The sequence below is a fragment of the Trematomus bernacchii genome, unplaced genomic scaffold, assembly GCF_902827165.1.
Source record: "Trematomus bernacchii unplaced genomic scaffold, fTreBer1.1, whole genome shotgun sequence".
NCBI classification, from domain to species: Eukaryota; Metazoa; Chordata; class Actinopteri; order Perciformes; family Nototheniidae; genus Trematomus; species Trematomus bernacchii.
Genome location: NW_022988043.1, coordinates 22,026,640 through 22,048,364, shown reverse-complemented (window position 1 = coordinate 22,048,364; position 21,725 = coordinate 22,026,640). Strand labels below are relative to the sequence as shown.

Below are 21,725 nucleotides of genomic sequence, written 5' to 3'. Positions count from 1 at the left end.
ATAGCAATAAAGTAAGTTATGGCTTGGCCGTATGATTCCAGCAAACCCCTGAAAGGATATTGTGTAGCAAATCAGAGGCAGAGAAGTGGCAGGTCTTTACACAAGGGGGTAAGAGCAGGCAGGGAGTTAGTTTAGTGTCAACCCCCCACAAATCTGCTGCAATACTTTTCGGACCAAAATCTTCAACTAATTAGAGCGAAGTCAGAAATATCACAAAGCCCATTTCATGTAGATCCAAACATTTGGAAATAACTTAACATATTAGCCTATAATATATTTGTATAAAATATAAATAATTCATTTGCATATTTACAAACCACACTGTATTTTTGTACTTTACAAAATGATAGGTCTGCCATAGAACTGTTTGTGGGTATTCAAATAATTGTCGATAATGCTTGCCTTTTTGGTGGTGTCCTTCTGGTTTAAGCAGATTTACCATCATCAACTGATATAGACATAATTGTAATTCAACTTTCTTGAAGAGTTTATCACACTTGGGACCCATTTAAGGGGACAAATCCAGTGTCAGTTTACGAAAGCGGTGGTCAAAATAATTTTTACTCTTCAGTAACCGCATTGTACTAAGTGTAATGTTGACCTTGAGATCTACCTAACAAGGCCTTTTACTCCCAAACATGTCATTGGCATATCGTTTTATAACTTAATTTCTCAGAATAATAGCTTTATTGTTTTTGTGTTAACTACGGATTTCATTAAAATAGACTGCAGCTCTGCAAAAAGCACAACTGAAGTTAAATGTATATTTTGAAAGTTTTAAGGAGAGGGTGACTGCAGACAGTGTGTTTTACACTGTAATATTCTGTTCTATGGACATATAAGTGTCTACATAAACAGATGAAGCGGACTACTTCTCTCATTCCGAGTGTCCATCTTTATTCAACTGGCGCGTAACATGCACACATCATTAAGTCACCAACGTGATCTCTGTAATCAAAGATCTTGTATTCACCAATATTCTGACACTTGGTGAGTTCCCTGGAACACCGGGGACACATATTCATGTATAAAAGACGTACAAAAGTGCATTTTGCATGATAGGTCCCCTTTAAAGTGCAAAAATGCATGACTGAATTGATATGGTGGACAATGTTGTTTTTTTGGAGACCAACCTTTACTTTTTATTGTTATTTTCAAGGGGAATTATCTATAATAGCTAAGGTAGCTAGCTAACTGTGGGCATATTCTAAAAAATTAAGCAACATTTGAAACTAAAGTAACATGAGACTGTGTGAAAATATATAAAAAATACCTTCACCTTAAAGGGGACCTATCATGCAAAATGCACTTTTGTACGTCTTTTATACATGAATATGTGTCCCCGGTGTTCCAGGGAACTCACCAAGTGTCAGAAAACACAACCCTCTCTATTTTCCTCCATACCCAAATCTCCAAAAAAGGGGCTGCAACAGATCTGATAAAAACGGATCCAGATTTGAACACTTTACTGACGTCAGGAAAGTGGCGCTACGGCTATTGGGCCAACTCTCCACCTATCAGGGGAATGTGGGGTTGGGCCACGGCCGGCCATTGCCGCTCAAAAGCGCTGGAGACGCTGTAGTACATATGCCAGGCCTGTAAGTGGCGCTGTAGTCTGCCACAAAAGCAGCGAAGAAGACTTCCTGCGCATGGTTACCATGGTTACCCTTCTGTTTATTCTCCGCTGTGGCTTTTTTTCTCCCTCCCCGAGGCAAGCGTTTGCTCCTGCCGCTTTAATTCAATGCAATCCCTCCCCGTCGAGGCAAGCACTAACAAAGCACTGACAAACACCCACCTCTCCGCCTCTTCCAAGGAATGAGGGGATGGTGCGGCAGAGTTTCAGTTAGGTTTTCTTTCGCCGGTCAAGATGTCCGTTAAAGTTTAAATCTTCCGGACAAAATTAGAAAAGTGCCGGTCAAAGGTCTTCTTTGTTATTTATTGAGCTTTAAAACAAATGAATAACGACTCTATAGGCCTATAATAATATAATAAAACACGGAGGACGGAGATCTATTTTTCTCCCCCTCTTCTGACTTCATCAGAGCACGGCTCCCCTCTCCTGCAGGGGGGCGTGGTCAGCTGCAGCTCACAGAATCAGCCCCCTTCAAAAACAGTGCTGGAGAACAGCAAATAGAGCGAAATGAGGCATGGCTAAAATGCATGATCTGTTTGGTATTTTGAAAACAGAAACGTATAAATATACCTTATATAGGTATGGCCCTACAATATATCATTTAAATATAGCATGATAGGTCCACTTTAAGTTGACTGCTGTGAGCAGGGTTCGAGTTATGTGAGAGCCAATGGGAGCTGAGCTCCCATAAGGAGGGGTCTGAGCTCCCACGGACGCAGTGAAATCATACATATGTGGGGGTCGCTAATACATTACCAACAACCATTAATTTAATCAAAAATAATGCATGTGTCAATGTAATGAGTATTATTTACGTTAACGAGGTAAATAGGCTAAAAGAAAAACATGTTTTCCAGAAGAACTACGCATCTCTTGAATGACAATATGCCTGCACTGCACCTCCAAGGTGCGCAATACAATCTATGCCTGTGAGCGTGCTGCGCGAGCCGAGATGATGTGTGTGTGCGTAGTTGAACCTGTTCATATTTAAGTTTGTAGCAAGTAGAGGGCTGCTGTGTGTGTGTGTGTGTGTGTGTGTGTGTGTGTGTGTGTGTGTGTGTGTGTGTGTGTGTGTGTGTGTGTGTGTGTGTGTGTGTGTGTGTGTGTGTGTGTGTGTGTGTGTGTGTGTGTGTGTGTGTGTGTGTGTGTGTGTGTTAGTTTTAAAGACCCCCATAGAGCTCAGTTTATAACTCGAACCCTGGCTGTGAGGCTTCAATGTCCAGTGTCTTGGGAAAATGGAGACCTGCTCTTACTGCATCCACTTACCGTTAATTAGCATCACTTTCTTCAGGTGTGTTCATCTTACACAGAGGAACGTACCCGGCTAACAGATGCGCAGACTAACCCGTTTCCTCGTTTTTATTCAGCTGTTCGAATGACAAGTAAAAGTGTCACACGTCGGGGAAAGAGAAACTTTAAGGCCAAGTGATTTCCACTAACACCCAGGAGTTAGTTGTACCTGTCGCCGGGGGATATGTGTGAGAAACCGGTCTAACGACGACGCTGTTTGGAATGAAGGGGGGACACTAATCACCGGTGACTAAACGGTAAGAGCAGTGTGCGACAACCCTCATTCATACATCTTACACTTGTAGTTTCCTGGTTGTTAAAAGGCAGATAGTTTGCAAAATCGGTTATTTTGAATGTAAAACATATGAAGAGAATCTCAAGGTGAATTCGGCTTGGATGACTGCTTAACAAAGCAAAGCGTTACATCGAAAAAAAGGCAGTCCGTACACACTACAACGTTTTCTTTCCTTGCTTCTGCCATGATGGTGTACCAAGCATAAATAAATTGCCATTTGTCCAAAATACGTGTTGGTTGGTAGGCTATGCCGAATTTAGAGCAATTCAAACTGCGATAGTAGGCTATTTTTTTTTTTTTTTTGCAGTTTCCGGAAGGTATTTTCCATAACGTTATACATTGTAGACTAACTTGCCGACTTTTTGCATTGAGTTTGGTGAGGAACCTTTTCACGATTTGGACACTATTTTAATTGTTTTTTTGTGTGTGTTTTAAACGTAGAAGCCTGTATCGCTGTTACAGCTAGTCCTGAGTAGTCTACAAATTGCTGTTAGATATTTATGTATATTTTTAAAACCAGTTCAGAGATAATCAGGAACTGATAGGAGATCAGCTGATCTGTTGTTGATTTCCACCTGGTTAAATCTCACAGGACCTTTTTAAATGAATATAATAAATAAAAGCCAACCATTGTGACACTCTATAAAACACTATAATGAGATGACTTCTTACATATTGTATGATATCTCCTGTTTGAGGTGTTTCAGCAAGAAGTATGGCTTGGTTATTGATTTCAGAATGGCTTTAAATGATACAGAAGCAAAATGATACCAAATGCCAAATCTGTCATTTCATTAAATGGGTCTGATCTGCTCCATTTTTGTCCACTGAGATACAATGGTTTTCATTAAAATTTCAAGCAGAATAATCAAATCTACTCAAACAGCTGTAGATAAGAAAGATGTTAGGAGAGAGGTGATTCGGTTATAGCCTTATAGGGCCAGCTTTTTTTATTGGAAAGCTACACTGTAACAGGACATGTCTGCCAAGAGGACAGACATACAGTGTGCCAGATGATATACGTTGCAGTATAGATGATCTTTTGTACATTTTGAGATGTGTTGATAGCTTTAGGTGATCCCTGCCGGGTGTTCCCAAGTGTCAGAACATAAGCGCCAACTTGTTTTGCATCTTATTTCCCTTTTTCAAATAAAATGTGTGATGCAAATTTCTTTCCTGTTGACGCCAGATACACTGGAACCTGAATCCGGTTGTGTAGTACAGTGTTACTGTGTTATTTGGATACAGACCAGCATCGCCAGTTCTTCCTAAACCTGTACAAAGAGCAGTATAGTACTGACTGCTAATGTCTTCAAAATGACTGTAGCTCTCCATTACTGTGGAGGTAAGTACTGTCTCTCTTTCAATAGATTCATCGGGTTCTCTTTAAGCTTTGGAAAGGGAAAAAAGGTTTTAGATAACTTTATTTATATGTTTCAACATGATACATGTGGTGACTTTAGGTTCTTAAGTCGAGTTTAAATCTGATTTATGGACACATTTATAAGGTCAGGATCCAGGATTAGAGATTTAGTAGTACTTGAATGTACGTCAACACGATCACTTTTGATTTGGTAAAAAGTCATATATATATATATATATATATATATATATATATATATATATATATATATATATATATATATATATATATATATTCTTGTGTGATACATCATGTGTAACAGAGGACAGGGAAGAACTTATTTCAGTGGGCACCTTTCTATTTGATTTCCAACTTTGAGCATTGTTTAGTTGGCAAATGTTCCCTTTTTAACATCCTCTTGATTTGTAAATCCTAAAAGAAAAAACAGTTTTACTGTGTGCTTGCACTTTTTGTAAGTCTGTATTTTAATTATACTTTTCTCACAACATGTCAGCTGTTTGTATGCAGAGTGCACTGTCATCAGGATGCACACTTCTGATGACTTACAGGAATTATCATGTACAGAGACAGTATGAAAACCATGAGAATGATGTCAAAGTGCAGTTGGAAATCAGTTCTTCAACTACAGATCAAAATGCTAAGTTTTACCGGAAAAGCTGTTGACTTTTGGCGTTTTTTAGTTAAGAGTTTGCTTGTTGGGATTTATTTTCATAATAAAAAGAAATAATGTAATTTTATAAGAAGTAGACGTTTTTATACTGTTTTCCCTGTTTTGTTAGTCTGTAAAATGTAATCCTGTTGTTGTATTTTCATCTATAGATTACGTTTTGATTTGGACACTTAGGCCGCAGCAGGAGCATCTTCATAATTTCTTCATCATCCTCCATCCTCCGTGGTACTGATGCCTCCTGTCCCTGCTGACGGCTGAAAGCTCAACATCCTCCATCTGTTCATCCCCTCAGAGCTCCACCCCTCCTTTAAATCGCTCCTCCGCAAGTCATGAATCCCTACAGGGACACAAATCCATCTCCATATTTACCTCCTGATCCTTATGACAATTCCCATCATCCACCTCAGTCCTCCCTGCCCTCTGCTACAGTCGTCCAGACGGGTTTCAGCTCTGTGACACTTTATGCGGCCTCATCAAACCAAGATGGAGGTCAAAACCTGGTCCCATCACCGTATTCAGACCGCCCCACCTCAACGCTTCCAGCCTCAGATCCAGGCTCCGTCTTCAGCTCCCAACCTCAGTCCAGCCTACTTCCAGTCCCATCTCCAGCTCAAACCCCATCTGCTCCCACACTGAACCCTTATCCTGCCCTCGTCAACCCCCCATCCAGCCAGGTCTCAGTCATCACCTTGTCCCCAGACCGCCGCCCGTCCCCTCTCCAACCGCAGTGCTCCGAGGAGAGCTGCCCGGACCTGGAGTGCTCCATCTGCTTCAGCCAGTTCAACAACGTCTTCCGCTGTCCCAAGATGCTTCAGTGCAAGCACACGTTCTGCCTAGAGTGCCTGGCGCGCATCAACGTCAAGTCGGCTGATCCCAACGCCATCCAGTGCCCGCTGTGCCGAGGCCTCACCCCCCTCCCCACCCTGGGCCTGCCCCGGCTGGCCACCAACTCTGACATGCTGTCCTACCTGCCGGCCGCCATGCAGCGAGTGTACAGCATCCGCTTTGTGCGCAACAAAGGGAAGCTGCAGGTGAAAAGGTAACAATATATAGCTTTTTAAAGAAATACCATTTAACAATTCAACAACATGCTGCCTATGTTTCTCACTTTTAATGCTTTTTTTTTTTAAAAGCTTCATATTTATGGGTCTCAGGGTTCTCGGACTAACCTACAACATTTTAAAACTACATTTAAAATGTAATGAATTTATTTCTTTGGTATTGCTGCTTTTTATCTTTTGATTTATGGGATGTTGGTTAAAATTAATATGCAATGTAAATTGATTGCAATATTATCAATTGAATACAATTTTTTAATTTGCCCAATGTGCCAGTTTTTTACCCAAAAAAGACAAATGTATAGGCCTACATTTGTATTTTTTGTGTTTTTATTCAATTGATAATATTGCAATCAATATGTTTGTTCAATGAATCACATTCATTCAATTTATCATTCTCTAATTGATTGTTGTTGTAGTGTCGATTTGACTCATACAAACAACAAATCTCTAAATCATATGTCCGCCGAGTTGCCAGAGAAAATCCTAAGAGGCCCTATTGTGCTTTTTTTGGTTTTCCCTTTCCTGTAGTGTGCTCTATAGGTTTTTGTGATTTAAATGGTCTGAAAAAAAAAATCCCAAAGTTCCCTCCAGAGGTGAAAAGAGGTGCTGAAGCACAGGCAGTATGAGGGGAACAGCCTTTTAAAAAAATATTAAAGCATGGAGACATGTCACAGTAGAGGCACTTAATACAAATATATAAAGCTGAAAAAGAGCATTATCAGGTCCCTTTTTTAAATCAACCATAACAATGTTAGTTTATAATTACAGAACAAATAGCTCCAGCAGTGAAAGATTATCACTCGATCAATAACGCTCTGTGTTTCTCATTAAGGTCGACTGAAGGTCACCTGCGCTGGGGTCGCAGGTCACTGACCTCTCTGAGGTCCATGAACCGCTCACTTGACGTGGGGCTTCCCAGCCCACCCGTCAGCGGCCGCTCAGAGGCGCCCGGCCTGGGCGGAGCTCTGTTCCGACTGACGGGCCGGCCCGTGTGCCGAGCCTTCCTCCTGACCGCCGTGGTGATGATGATGGTGCTGCTGACCAGCATCATCATCTTCCTCCTCCATATAAACAAGGACAGCGGTGAGTGACATCACATCCTGTCTTCCTCCTGCTTTCATATCTGTGTTTGGGAAAATGTTCTTACAATTCCACCATCCTGAGGGAATTGAATGCAGTTAGTGAGCAACATCTGCCTCACTGCTCTGGCAACAAAAAGAAGAACATTTCAGGCTGCGAGACAACAAGCAACTCCTAACTCTGACATCTGAAGAAAGGAAGAGCTGCTCATTCAACACTCACACCTGAGCTGAGACAATGGACTATTGTTTTTTTTAAGTGCCACAAGTTCCCAAAAAAATCACACAACTATACTCGCCACTCATAACACAAACAGAGGTGATAATCTTGGAAAATGTTTTGCCGTTATTAACCTGTGCCAAAAGCTTTAAATGTTTGTTTAGCTGGACTTGAGCACTTTCTGTATGAAGTCCCAGTGTGTCAGTCAGGTAACAGGGGAGGTGGGACAGCACTGCAAAGTGAGAAGCAGCAGACTTTTATCTTCTTCACATCACTTTTCTCCAAAAGCCTCAAGTACACACCCAGTTTTGAGGAAAACGCACAAAATCGTCACTTTTTCATGTTGCACATAATACAAGATGGCCAACCTAAAGGTCATTTGATGGCAGTGAAGATATAAATGTGTTAGTCTATAAAAGCATTAGATTCATTGCAGTTTTATTATAATACAAGGTCAAAGGCTATGGTGGCTGCACAAGTCCTCATAAAACACTTGATTCCAACCATATAAAAAGGAATGTGGTATCACTTTGTTTATGATCTGAAATAATGTACAGTAATAATCATATATGAACATGTTACCAGGTGGCACCTTCTTCTTCATCATCTTAGTTCATCTGGCAGATCTCAGCACTGTGTGTGTGTGGGGTCTTTAACACTCCTACCTCCTGTTGGAGCTGCAGCCCCGCCCCTATAGCTCTTAACCAAATGCTGTAAACGGGAGCCATGCAAATCGAGCTGAGCCACAGTTAGTCTGACGCAGAGAGCCGAGGATTTTCATGGATGCTGTGACATTTAAAATGTGCAGCTGGAGAGTGTAAAGGGTCAGTTCGAGAAAATAAGTCCTTTTTCAACTAGGAGATTTCTCTACAGTTTACATGCATGCTGGTTTTCGGAGATTGTAATCAATACAATAGAGGTGATTTGAATGTATTATAAACCTCAGTGTCTTTCTCTGACTCCATTTTTTTTTTTAAACCAAAAGTTACAACAGAAAGTAGACTTGTTGCAGTTTAACTCTTTTTAAATGTTTTTTTTTTCAAAACTTCCAGCACAAAAAAATAATTCCATTACTCTTATTTTATACCGGAGACAAATATCTAAACACCTGTACGTGTACAGTATGATATTGTATGTATGTTAAGACTTTTAAAGAGCCGTAAAGCATATTTTACCTGGCCAATCAATGGATCTCTGTGACAAAATTCAACTTTTTCAAAACAATCGTGGCCTTATTCTCATGATCTGCTGAGCATAGAGGGAAGTAACCACAAGCGAAACTTTTCCCCAGAACACTTTGACTTGCAAATAAAATGTGCCATCCCAAAAATTCCTCCATTAAGATATATCATGAGGTAAATACTGCGAAAGAGAGGAATCCGTTTTAATCAGATGTTTATCGTCCTGTGTGAACTGTTGCTTCTTCTTTGTGTACTTTGTATTTTTAGGCTCCGGGCCTGTTTTACTGTGCAATGTAAAATAAATTATTTTATATATTTATATAAATGTTTTAACAAAGCTTGCCTCTTGTTGAACTTGAATAAATTCCTTTTTGAATTACACTTGAAGTGATTTCTTGAAAGTGGAAAATGGGAAAGAAAGGTTGATCAAAAATGTATATATTCTGAATGCATGATTTAAAATACATGTCTTTTGGTTTGTAAATGTGGCTAATGCTGTCTATAGCAGAGTTTTAAAGATTACATATAGTCAGGAAAGATATTTAAACAATATGTAAAAGGTTTTAAGCCTGATACTGCTTACAGGATCCACAACTTTCTTTATGCCAACTAAAATATGTTCTTCATACGGTAACGGTCTACAGAACATTTTTTGTCCAGAAATACCTTCTATTATAGTTACACTCTTTATTTGTTAACTTCTATGGGGCATTTTACTTTTAATTTCTATTTTATTTGTCTTTATTTATTTGTTGGCACCTTCTTATAACTTATCTGTATATCATATTTTATTTTGTTCTAAAATGGAACAAATGTCCCGAAAACCAATTCCCCTGGGATAATTACATTCACTGATTCTGATTCTACATGCATCACCTGTAGTAACTGGGCTCTAATAGAAAGCATGGTCATACTGGTGCATTAATGGAGGATACATGTATACATTGTTCAGTAGATTATGTCAACTCATTGCTCAATTGAAGTGTTCCACATTCTTGATTTCCCAGCAGGGGGAGCTGTAGCACCAGGTCCCGCTGCAGCTGAGTTCTTCCTGTTTAGCTAATGCTCACATACTGAATGTTCAGAGGGAGGTCAGACATGGCTTAGTATCAATGCTTTAGGATCAACAGGGCTACATTTAGCTCATGAGTCCGGTATATGATTAATAATGAGATAAACCTACAGCATTTGATGTGGCGAGGTGGGAAGTACAAATACTTTGTTACTGTATTTCAGTAGATGTTTCTGGTATCAGTTCTACTCCAAGACAACGCTTTACTTTTACTTGATACATTTGTAACACAATACCTGTACTTCGTACTTCTTACAGTTTCATAACAGGCTTTAGTTTGAATCAGCATTTGGTCATTGATCATTATTATTTAGTCATTGTGTGCCTATGTTTTTATTTAGAACTTTATTTTACTTTTTCTTTAACAACAAAGCAACTTTGAAATACATATAGTACCATAAACAAAATACAGGAGTGTGCATGTTCTCCAGTCTTTTTGTCCTGTTTAAATCTGATTTTGTAAACTGATTGGTTTTTGCAACAGTCTCTGTAAATAAACAAACACCAATGCACACGTCCGTTTTCTAGATTAGACAGGTATATTTGAAACTGAGTAAATAAAGGAAATGCAATGTAATCTTTAAGTTGTTTACATCAGTATGATAATAATAAAGGTATATCTTATTTTTCCCAGTGTATTATTTTATGTGTGATGGGAAGTGTGTACAAGGGGAGGGTGTAGAGCAGGGGTGTCAAACTCAAATACACAGTGGGCCAAAATTAAGAAATTGGTACAAGTCGAAGGCCGGACTGGTTCAATGTTTATTGCAGAACTTATTGAAATGAACTTATTGCACATATTAAACCTGGAACTAACAAAGCTTCAATTATTGCCTATAAAAACAACATTAAACATTAAATAATCAGTTGCATTCATTTCTTACGGCTCTATCTGCAGCTTTTCCGGAGTCATTTGTTATGATTACATTTTTCCACAGGCCAACAACAGCTTCAAAAAAACTATTTCCCTCAAAGAAAAAACCAAACATGCCCTGTTGTCGCAAGAACAAAAGTGCAGAAGGAAACATCCATTAAACTCAGGTTGCTGCTGTGATGCTAGTTCAAGCCATGATACTTGGCATCTCATCTTGGGTGCAAGTTCATCAATGTTTGGGCTCAGGCTCTGAGCTGAGGAAATCCTCAGGATTGAGTGAAGGTGTGCGTGCAATATACCGGCGGGCCAGATCTAATAGTAAATAGAAATTATCCTGCGGGCCGAAATTAAATCCACCACGGGCCTGATTTGGCCCCCGGGCCTTGAGTTTGACACATGTGGTGCAACAAGTCCTCCAACTCATACGACCAAATATGTCGTTTGTTCAAGCACTTAATACGTCCTATAATTACGTTTGAAAGTTTTCGCCCTCTAGTGCTCCCGTTGAATGCAAACGTTACAGATGGTCGTTTATTTACAAATAACCCTCTCTGTAAAATCCTAAATTGTAGGATAGTTTGGCCATTAAAACGCGTTTTGATTAGATTTCTAGCGAGAAGTGTATATTGTACTTTTAGAATCCACGTCCATGTAGGATCTATAGTTTGATAGATATTACGAAGATGATTTGAGGTATGCGGTAGCTTCCATGTAAAGTTACGGGTTGAAAACAGCATTTCCGGTCTCTGCGTTTTCATAATAAAACCAATGATCAAATGATTTAACAGTGATATCTGCAGTACTCATCAACTAAAAAACATCAGTTTATCCTTGTTATTTATACGACATTAATTGGTTTAAATTGTGTACAATGCTTTTGTGTTTTTCCCATAGGTTTTTCTCTTTCGATTCTAAGAGACACCTCTTTTTTCAGAGGTTTTGATAGGCTAAAACATCGATTGTTTAGTGCATGTCGGGATATGGTGTTTATGCGATATGAAATCGGAAAAACATATTTTTTTAAATAAAATAATACTTTATTCCGAGTGTTCTTGCTTTTCTCTTTGGAAGTCATCACATAACGGCATTGTAATACACGGTTCGGCTGCATTAAATATTACACATCTGCCGTAGACCTTTTGACAAACTGTAAGAAATGCCGCCAAAACTGAAAACGTGACGTGGATCATAAATATATTAGCAATTAAACAACATCTTCCATTTCTTTTCACACAATACGTCTCCTTGCAGTATCAACACTAATTCGGCTGACTTTTATATTTGATCCATTTGGTAGATAGGCTGTATTTTCACCAAAACGGTGCACAGCTGATAGAAAGAGATTTTTTTGTAGTTTTTAAAGATATTATTTACTGAACTACCTTTCCAACTCCTCATGCAGTTGACTGTTACAGGTCTATACAGGTTCATGGTACAATGCATAAGCTTCAAATCGAGAGACTGAAACTGTATTTTTCTTTACCGTTCTGTTTTAATTTCACAATAAAGTTAATAGTCATATTATGTTTGATATTATTATGTTTTATTAACTACACCACTGGTTTTTTAACCCGCACCGCCTAGTGGTTAAAGCACGTTATTGAATGTTGTCGTTGAATACGTTTTATTTGATGAAAACATTTAAATATTAAGAGTAGCCTACATACAAAATTGGTGGAAAGTAGAAGGCATGATAGAAATATAGAATAGAAAATATCAAGAAGATACTGTAGTGATCTCTACAATAAAACAGTTTAGTGCAGGACGTCCAAAGATATTAACAGGAGGTTGTGCAAAACAGACAAACTAATAAGGCTTTATTTAAACATTAACGAATACTTTAAGTTAAGATCTTCTTTTGAATAAGAAAAAAACGTTGGGGGTATCCACAGATAAATATGAAGTCTGACAAAGTACTTAACGTCCAATATATTGCATAGTTTATTTTGGCACTTGACAATCACCTTCCCTGAATTTGACTCAGGTGTAACTAAAGTCTGATTTAAGGGTTGTTTATATTTCACATCATTAATCAGAATCTGCAAAGTAACTAAAATAAATGTAGTGGAGTAAAAATACCAGGTTAACCTCTGAATTGTAGTGGAGTAGAACAAAGTAGTATGCTGCTGAAACAAAAACATTTCCCAACTTGGGATCAATAAAGTATATCTTATCTTATCTTATCTTAAGATGATCGATGGCTACTGCCATATTTGCAAAATTTGCCTCTGAACCTTGACAAGTGCATGTTTCAGGCTTATCAATGAACAACAGGAGGGGTCACAGACATAAGACCAGCTGTTAAATAAAGCTCTTCTGACCTTAGGTGTCATGTGGGTATATTAATTCACCCATTTATTAATGATATGTTTTACATTTGATAACACCACTGTGTTTCGTATCCCCTAAACCTCCAGGGTGTACAGTTTAATACTGGCAACTTCTAATTGTGGGAAATACGAAAACGTCTTATAAAGAGACGTCCCATAGAACATGTTGCGAAACACACAATAGCCAGCATGTGTAGGGGGGCTGGACCCGGGGGCTGGACCCGGGGGCTGGACCCGGGGGCTGGACCCGGGGGCTGGACCCGGGGGCTGGACCCGGGGGCTGGACCCCCGGGGGCTGGAGCCCCGGGGGCTGGACCCGGGGGCTGGGGACCCGGGGGCTGGACCCGTCCAATTCCAGTTTTGGAAAGAGTACAATATACACTTCTCGCCAGAAATCGAATCAAAAAGCATTTTAATGGCCAAACTATTCCACAATTTAGGATTTTCCAGAGAGGGTTATTTGTGAATAAACGTCCCTCCAGAGCGTTTGCAATGAACGGGCCGGGAGCATGTTGTTTCTTACACGACCACTAGAGCACCTCTAGTGGTTGTGTAAGAAACAACATACACTTTAAAACGTGTCTCTGGGTCGTAATAAGGGCATGAACAATCGGCCTATATGGTCGTTTTTTGTAGGAGGACAGGCTGATGTGGTGTAGAGGTTGGAGTGACAGCGCCCTCTAGGGGCAACTGACATGAAAAGATGTGAATGTAATCCTGTCTGGAGAGGAAAACTCTTCTCCTGGCTTCATGTTGTTATTAAACACCAATTGTTCACCTCCTCCCTAAATAAAGATACTGTCTGATTGTGTTCAGACCTACTGACCCTTTTTATTTAAAGGGGACCTATCATGCAAAATGCACTTTTGTACGTCTTTTATACATGAATATGTGTCCCCGGTGTTCCAGGGAACTCACCAAGTGTCAGAAAACACAACCCTCTCTCTTTTCCTCCATACCCAAATCTCTAAAAACGGGGCTGCAACGGATCTGATAAAAACTGATCCAGATTTGAACATTTCTCTGACGTCAGGACGGAGGAGCTGACCTATCAGGGGAATGAGAGGTTGACGTGGCATGGTAACAGTATGGTAACACGACGCTCGTAACTCGGCCCCCTCCTTTGCAGGGGGGCGTGGTCAGCTGCAGCGCATGCAAAGAGAGGGTGGAGGAGAGCGAAATAGAGCGAAATGAGGCATGGCTAAAATGCATGATCTGTTTGGTATTTTGAAAAAGAAAACGTATAAATATACCTTATATAGGTATGGCCCTACAATATATTATTCAAATATAGCATGATAGGTCCACTTTAAAAAAACATATGAGTTGTTTAATATAAAATCACCTTAATGGCGAGGTAACTGTTTCCATGACTCTTCTGAACACTTCCACTACTTTTTTTTCTGACACTGAGGGAGGAGGGTGCTCTGTAGTTTGTTGACCTGATTTGACAACAACAATTTAATGAACACACACACACACACACACACACACACACACACACACACACACACACACACACACACACACACACACACACACACACACACACACACACACACACACACACACACACACACACACACACACACACACACACACACACACACACACACACACACACACACACACACACACTTTGTTGGATAAGAGCTTGTTGATGAAGCCGGAGAGAACATCCACATTGTTTCATGATGCCTCTTTCCCAGGATCCCCTCCTCTGCATGGGCATGTAGGCGGGGAGGGGAGGGGGTAACATATTATGTAATTATAATATATTACTGTTGTGTTACCAGGAGAAACTCCCTCTGGAGGAAACAGGGAATTTAGCCTTTGCAGACCATTTAAATGCACAAAAACCTATAATCAATCAATCAATCAATGTTTATTTATATAGCCCAATATCACAAATGTTACATTTGTCTCAGTGGACTTCACAGTTTGTACAGAATATCAGTATGACAATATGACACCCTCTGTCCTTAGACCCTCACAACAGAGGAGGGATCCTTCTCCCAGGACGGACAGACGTGCAATAGATGCCGTGTGTAAATCGAAGAGATAATACATTTACAACATAGGTATTCCAAATGTTTGGAAATGCATGTGTCTATAATAATAAGATGAATCCACGAGGATGTCAACAATCCTGGGAGCCATCAGGGAAGTAGTATGATGAAAGTCAGGCAGGACCACAGAGATAGGTTCAGCCACGACTCGAAATCCAGGACTCAGGATCCAGGACTCAGGACCACAGCAACAGGATCAGCGTACCGGCAACCCGGCGTAGATAGACACCAAAAAGAAATTTGGGGAAGCTGGGTTATTCGGAACATGAGTGTACACAGGTACAGACAGAGAGAAGGAAGAAGTAAGGTCTAAGCCTATGTACAGATGAAGCGTCTTATTTTGGACAGTTTAAAGTGCGAGGGTCGTGATCGGTTCATGCACGTTCCGTGATGGCCGGCCGGCCCCCAGTCAGACTTGATACCGCCCCCATGATAAATACATTTAATTATTGTGAAGCCAGCTGCAATGGATCATTGATCCACCAGGGGGTGCAGTGGGGTTCCACACTGGAGTCATGTGAAATCAACTTCTAAATAATAGATGTTGTTTAGTCGGAAAAAACGAACGAGCCGGCTCTCCCGATTTTTAATCCTAATTTAATCATCATCATTGATGTTTATGTTCGCCGAATTGACATGAAATCACTGACAAATATGAATATTCTGTATTCAACTTCATTGAAACGATCAGGATGGGTGTTATTTTTCCCCACAATGACCAAGTCGCTGCAAATGATCCCATGTATTACATGTACATGGCCACATTCTCAACAAAGTTACGTAACGAAACATTCTGTATTCCTTGCTTACTTTTTATTTAATGCTTTATAACAGCTGGAATAGTTCGTTTAGAACAGGCACCTCACTCGCAATCTGCTCCTCCGCAACGCCTACCACCTACCTCCGGCTGAAATTATGAATGTACAGTAAGGCATAGTAATCATAGATAACACGGCAGGGTCCGTTACAGTTTGTTTTCATCTGATTTCAAATATTTCAAATGTCTGAAGTTAATAAATACATTCTCAGTGTTCAAGTCAATAATAGTCATATAAGAAAAGTACTGATCTAATAACAGAGATTTTATAAGGACTTTTCAATGTTCGACATCGCTCATGTGAAATACAGTAAACTGGATGTTGTGGTGCCGAGAGGCGGGGTATCAAAAGTACAAGCTAAACTTTTATTTAGCATCTGAACACACTTGTAAACAACGTGATGCCCGGGAAGCGAAGACCCGGCGGAAACAGCTGGTCTGGTTCACTAATGGCGCATTTCCACTACACGGTCGGCCTCGGCCACACTCGGTACGGCTCGGTACGGCTTGGCCGCGTTGGGCCTTAACAGGGCCGACTCACTTCATGCTGCGCTTCCATTACAGTTTAGGAACTGGGGTAGTTACTATAGTAACGCAGTGTAGGCGGAGCCGTGACGTCATCTTCAATGAGAAATCCAGAAACACAACACAGCCGTTAGCTGTGAGCACTCAGAGCTCACAGCTCCTTATATATGTTCAGAAACTCGACAAAAGTTAAACAAATACACACCACAGACTGCCTGTGTCATGGTGAATACAGTCGCTGCTGTATTTATGTCTGTATAGGCCGTTGTTGTGAGTGTGGACGGTCGGGGCATATACTGCGTTAGCTTAGCCAATCTCCATCTAGAAAAACACGAATTTTAAAAGGTTTTTCGCCTGCCGTCTGTCTGCAGACTTGACAAAGCATTAATTCATGGTTTTTACTAACCGGTATCAGTATGTTGTTACTTCGGCATCATTTTGAAACGTGTATTACAATTAAATCACGGTCAAATATGTCCATCTTGTTGTAGTTCTAGCCCTCTTGCCAGCGCTCCTCTCTCTAGTTTAGCATACTCAGCCCGACTCAGCCCTGTTTGTTGGCCCCGATAGAACCACAATTTTCTAGGGCCAGAAAAGAGGGGAAAAAGTGGCCCCGCGCCGTGCCGCGCCGGAACGAGGCCTAGTGGAAGCACAACCAAAAAAGGGGACGGCACGACACGGCACGCTTAAAGCGAGCTACGCGCTGCAATGGAAATGCGCCATAAAATGTCCGTGTACAGTATATCTGGTACTAATGTATAGCGGATCTTTGTTAAGATCCATATGTCACGGATAGAACTATATATTGAGCTTTAAAACAAATGATATATATTATAATAAAATAAACACCGGCTGTTGTTATGCCTGCTGTAACGTTTACTTTCTCCGTTCTCCGCTTAAGTAATTATTACTTCCTGGTTAGCTTTCCGCTCGAAATTTAAATCTGAAAATGGCAAAATAACGGAGAAAAAAACGTTCACAGAGAAGACGACAACAATTGTCACTTGCACTTGTCATTTAGCATCTGAACACACTTGTAAACAACGTGATGCCCGGGAAGCGAAGACCCGGCGGAAACAGCTGGTCTGGTTCACTAAAATGTCCGTGTACAGTATATCTGGTACTAATGTATAGCGGATCTTTGTTAAGATCCATATGTCAGTAGAGATGGGATGGCAGAAGGTGCTATATATATATATATATATATATATATATATAATTCCAAAGCTGGTAAAGACCTTTCAAATTTAGCAATAATAGTCATATAAGAAAAGTACTGATTTGTTCTTGAATCAACTTTTTTATGGAAAATGTTTTATGTAATTTTATTTCATTTTAAATAAAATGAAAGACATTCACAGTTAATGTAATTAGATATACATTATTAATGCCATACATTTTTAAATGTAATTAGATATACATTATTAATGCCATACATTTTTGCATAAATATTTATTCAGTATGCTCAGTAGCTGTCTAACAGAAGTTAAATCCATTTCTCACTTATTCTGACAATGTACTTAACCCCAAATAAAAGAACCCAATAAAAATAGTTGTTAAATAATAGTGAAGTCACGTTGTAATAACAATAACTCATCTCTCTCGGTTTTTTTTGTTTTCTTTGTGTGCTTTGCCAAAAGCCACTGTGTCAAGTGTCCTAGTTGGGTTACCGTAACGAACAGCAGCCGGCTCTCGATTTTTAATCCTAATTTAATCGTTTATGTTCGCCGAATTGACATGAAATCACTGACAAATATGAATATACTGTATTCAACTTCATTAAAATGTTATTAACGTGCCTAAACTCAGTAATTCACTAAAAATTACTGATCCCTCCGCGTCGCGGAGGGATCTTGATCCCTGGGTGTTATTTTTCCCCATAATGACCAAGTCGCTGCAAATTATCCCGCTTATTACATGGCCACATTCTCAACAAAGTAACGACATGACTCCCAATATTAATTAAAATGCTTTTATGGATTTAGAAAATATTTTTATTGATTTAAAACATAGTTCTATGTATTGATTTAAATTTACATGCATCCGCTAAGAAAAATAGTCCGTTGTTACCGTTTTTTAAACAGTCAGAATGAAACGGCAGCTCTCAGCTGTGTGTTCACACTCCTAACTCTGATCTTTCTTTTCCAACAGTTAAGTTAACTGTAGGTTACTCTGAGTGACAAGCTTACAGTTAGTGAAGTAACACTTTTTTTTTGTGAGTCACGACCCTCGCTGTTTCATTCTAACATAACGCTCCAAATATGACTGTTTCCACTCGGACTTCAATACAGCAACACCATTGTTTGGTTTCCATGGTAGCGTGTCTCTTTAGTAGCGTGCACTCCTTTCCTGTAAATTACAGGTCCAGCCAGGCAAAACAGTAATATGAAATATGAACGTTAGTTTTTAACTGAAATGATCAAATAAAGTCAAAATGTCACAGTGTTTACAAACATTGACCATACCGTTCACCAGCCCCCACCCCACTCTTTGTTTAAAACGAATTGGCCATCGGAATGTGTGTGTCCCAACCCCCCCCTGTGATATCTCTTCACAGGGGGGAGAGAGTTAGACGCTCGTGAATTGTCAACGGGGGGGGGCCTCTCTGCACGGAGGAGCCGCGGAGAAGTGAATCACAGTGATCTGCTATTTTAAAGTAAATTCAACACATATCGACCCTAAATATAGCATATATTAAGAACGAGAAAGTGTTAACATCGTTTTTTGTAAACATATGACCAATGTGCGAGGGTGATGACATCAGAGCATCGTCCTATGGGCTTAGCCCCGGACAGGTACAACAGGTATTCACTCAGAGGGGGGTAGTTACCCATTTACATGTCAAAAAGCAACATACAGTAGGCGGGTGGGGGATGGTGAACGTTTACATTTCTCTACAGCAGTGGTTCCCAAACTTTTTGTGCCCAAGGCACACCAAAGGACAAGTAAAAATCTCAAGGCACACCTATTGTGCGAAATAGCCCTTATAACACGTGTTATCACTCATATCATGTAAAATATCTGTAAATGTGCATAATTATTTACTAATGCCAAATAAAATGTATAGATAGAGCAATCAGTGGTTCAAGTTAGTATATTCCTCAGTGTAACATATCCACTAGTTGCAAAGCTTAAACATTTTTATATATTTTTTTATTTTAAGGGAAAGGATGTTTTCACTACTCAGTTTGTCAACTATGTTACGGACAAACTTGATGTCATTACAATCATTTGATTAAGTCCTGCACTTCAAGTAAAATCAAATTTGAAAGGCTCTTGAGTCTATTCTACCATATATCCAAAGATTTTTTAAAGTTTAAAAAATAATTGTATTAAAGTTTTGTTTTTTCATGTGATATGTTCAGCACTGTCATTAAGTTTAGGGATATTTTGTATTATAAAACTACCATACAGGTCATTTTGATAGTTTTAAGAGATGTCATGTAAAACTCCAACCTGTGTAGATATACATTATACTATAAAGGATATCAGAAGCACTATTTTAGATATTTTAAATTTGAAAAAATGAGGTGCAACATAGTTGACAATGAAAGTCAAACATTTGACGCAAATAACATAGTTGACTGGATCCATCATTTCAATGGTAGGCCTTGCCTGGATGACCACATGTCATTTTCTTGAACAGGTTAACATCACATTTGCACATATAATTGAATTAAAATCATTAAACAATTGTAAACCATAACAATGTACGTAACATTGTTGATTGTCAATGAGTATATTAATTGACCATGTGCTATTATACATAAAATATTGTAAAAATGTAGAGGACAATCACCACAGTGTGTTCAAAATGTCTGCCAAAGAGGAACATGGCATCATGTGATGCTGGTGACATGGTATTGGGACAAACAATTTTTGAGTTAAAGGGGGAAGTTCTGTTAGTAACATAGTTGACAGAACTTTTGCGGACATTCATATATTAAGATATTTAAATTATTTAAAGGGGGAAATCAATTAAAAATATGTTATTATTCTTTAGTATTTAGACTTTTGAAATAAATGAATCATTTTTTAAATTTACTTTAATGGTTTTTATTCATTATTTTGAATCCAAGACACCCTCAACTGAAAAACGGACATAGCAAAAACTGACAATTTAAGAACATCATGACACATTTCAAGCTAAATAAAGCATAGGATGCACATAATGTTTGTGTGATATTATAACATGCTTTCCAATAATAGGAAAATAGTTAGAATAATTATAATTATCATCAATGGACATCAATGGACATGGAATGTACCCTAAATTGTAGAATCACTCAGCAGTTACATACACCAAACCTTCCAGTTATATTCCTATCAATATTATGAAGGCTTTTACAGAAGGGTTTGGTCATATATAATTCATAGCCTGAATTATATAACATTTTATACCTAAAAACATGGTGAAAATTGATATTTTAGGGCTGTTGACAGTATTTTCTGATTTATGGAGTGATACAAAGAGATATCCAAAATCCCTTCTGTAAAAGCCTTAGATACTAATATGACTACAAAATGAAACAATAATTTTGATCCTGGCTTTATCCAAAGTTCAGATTTCGGTTCCTGAAATGTGTTAAAATATGCGCATATTTCATGAGATAATGGTTCATTTGGATATTTAAACATGCTATTTCAGAAAACTTGTAATACATATAATATAAAAAACAATTGCCTTATTGTAAGTAATTAACTGGAGAAATATTTAGCTGATATCTTTAAGTTAAAAATACCCTATTCACCTGGGGTGTCTCGCCTTAATTAGATGTTTGATAAGTGCAGATCACATAGTAAAACACGTACACAGATACATTATTTTGTATTTTTATTAAATTCGACAATGTCAATTTCACTTTCCACTATGTCCACCGTTGTTTTTCACAACCAATGGCAGAACTTTATTGAGGCCTGTAATTAGTCAACTACAGGTCTCTTGAGTCAGTCTTTTTCTTCCAAAAAGCTTGTGACAAGATGTTATTGCTCTTGGGGCATTAAAAACAAGATTTTAACTTTAGTTTTTTATATAATATCTGCATTTTCTATTGTGAAAAACTAAGTCTTAGTTATTTAATATATAGCGCCATCTCCTGGTTAAACCCTGAAATTGGAGAATAGTGGGAGGGCCTAACATTCCTGAATACTGGTCTTTGGCAGGCAACTGGCTGGCAACTGGCTGGCAGTCGGCAGGAAGCTGTATGCTGGGGTCCAAAATAAGA

General features: G+C 39.1%; 1 protein-coding gene across 2 annotated transcripts; it reads left to right on the top strand.

The window, feature by feature from the left end:
* Positions 1 to 2,775: 2,775 nt before the first annotated feature.
* Positions 2,776 to 9,194, top strand: LOC117472995 (RING finger protein 223). Of its 2 annotated transcripts, XM_034118463.1 has the most exons (5): positions 2,776 to 2,924; positions 3,001 to 3,180; positions 4,408 to 4,563; positions 5,422 to 6,311; positions 7,166 to 9,194. In XM_034118463.1, exons 4-5 carry the CDS (start codon positions 5,602 to 5,604, stop codon positions 7,422 to 7,424), a joined length of 969 nt encoding a protein of 322 aa, XP_033974354.1. In that variant the 5' UTR covers positions 2,776 to 2,924; positions 3,001 to 3,180; positions 4,408 to 4,563; positions 5,422 to 5,601; the 3' UTR covers positions 7,425 to 9,194. The 2 variants fall into 2 exon arrangements, with proteins under 2 accessions (XP_033974354.1, XP_033974355.1); XM_034118464.1 differs by having other exon boundaries at positions 2,776 to 3,180.
* The last annotated feature ends 12,531 nt before the right edge of the window (positions 9,195 to 21,725 follow it).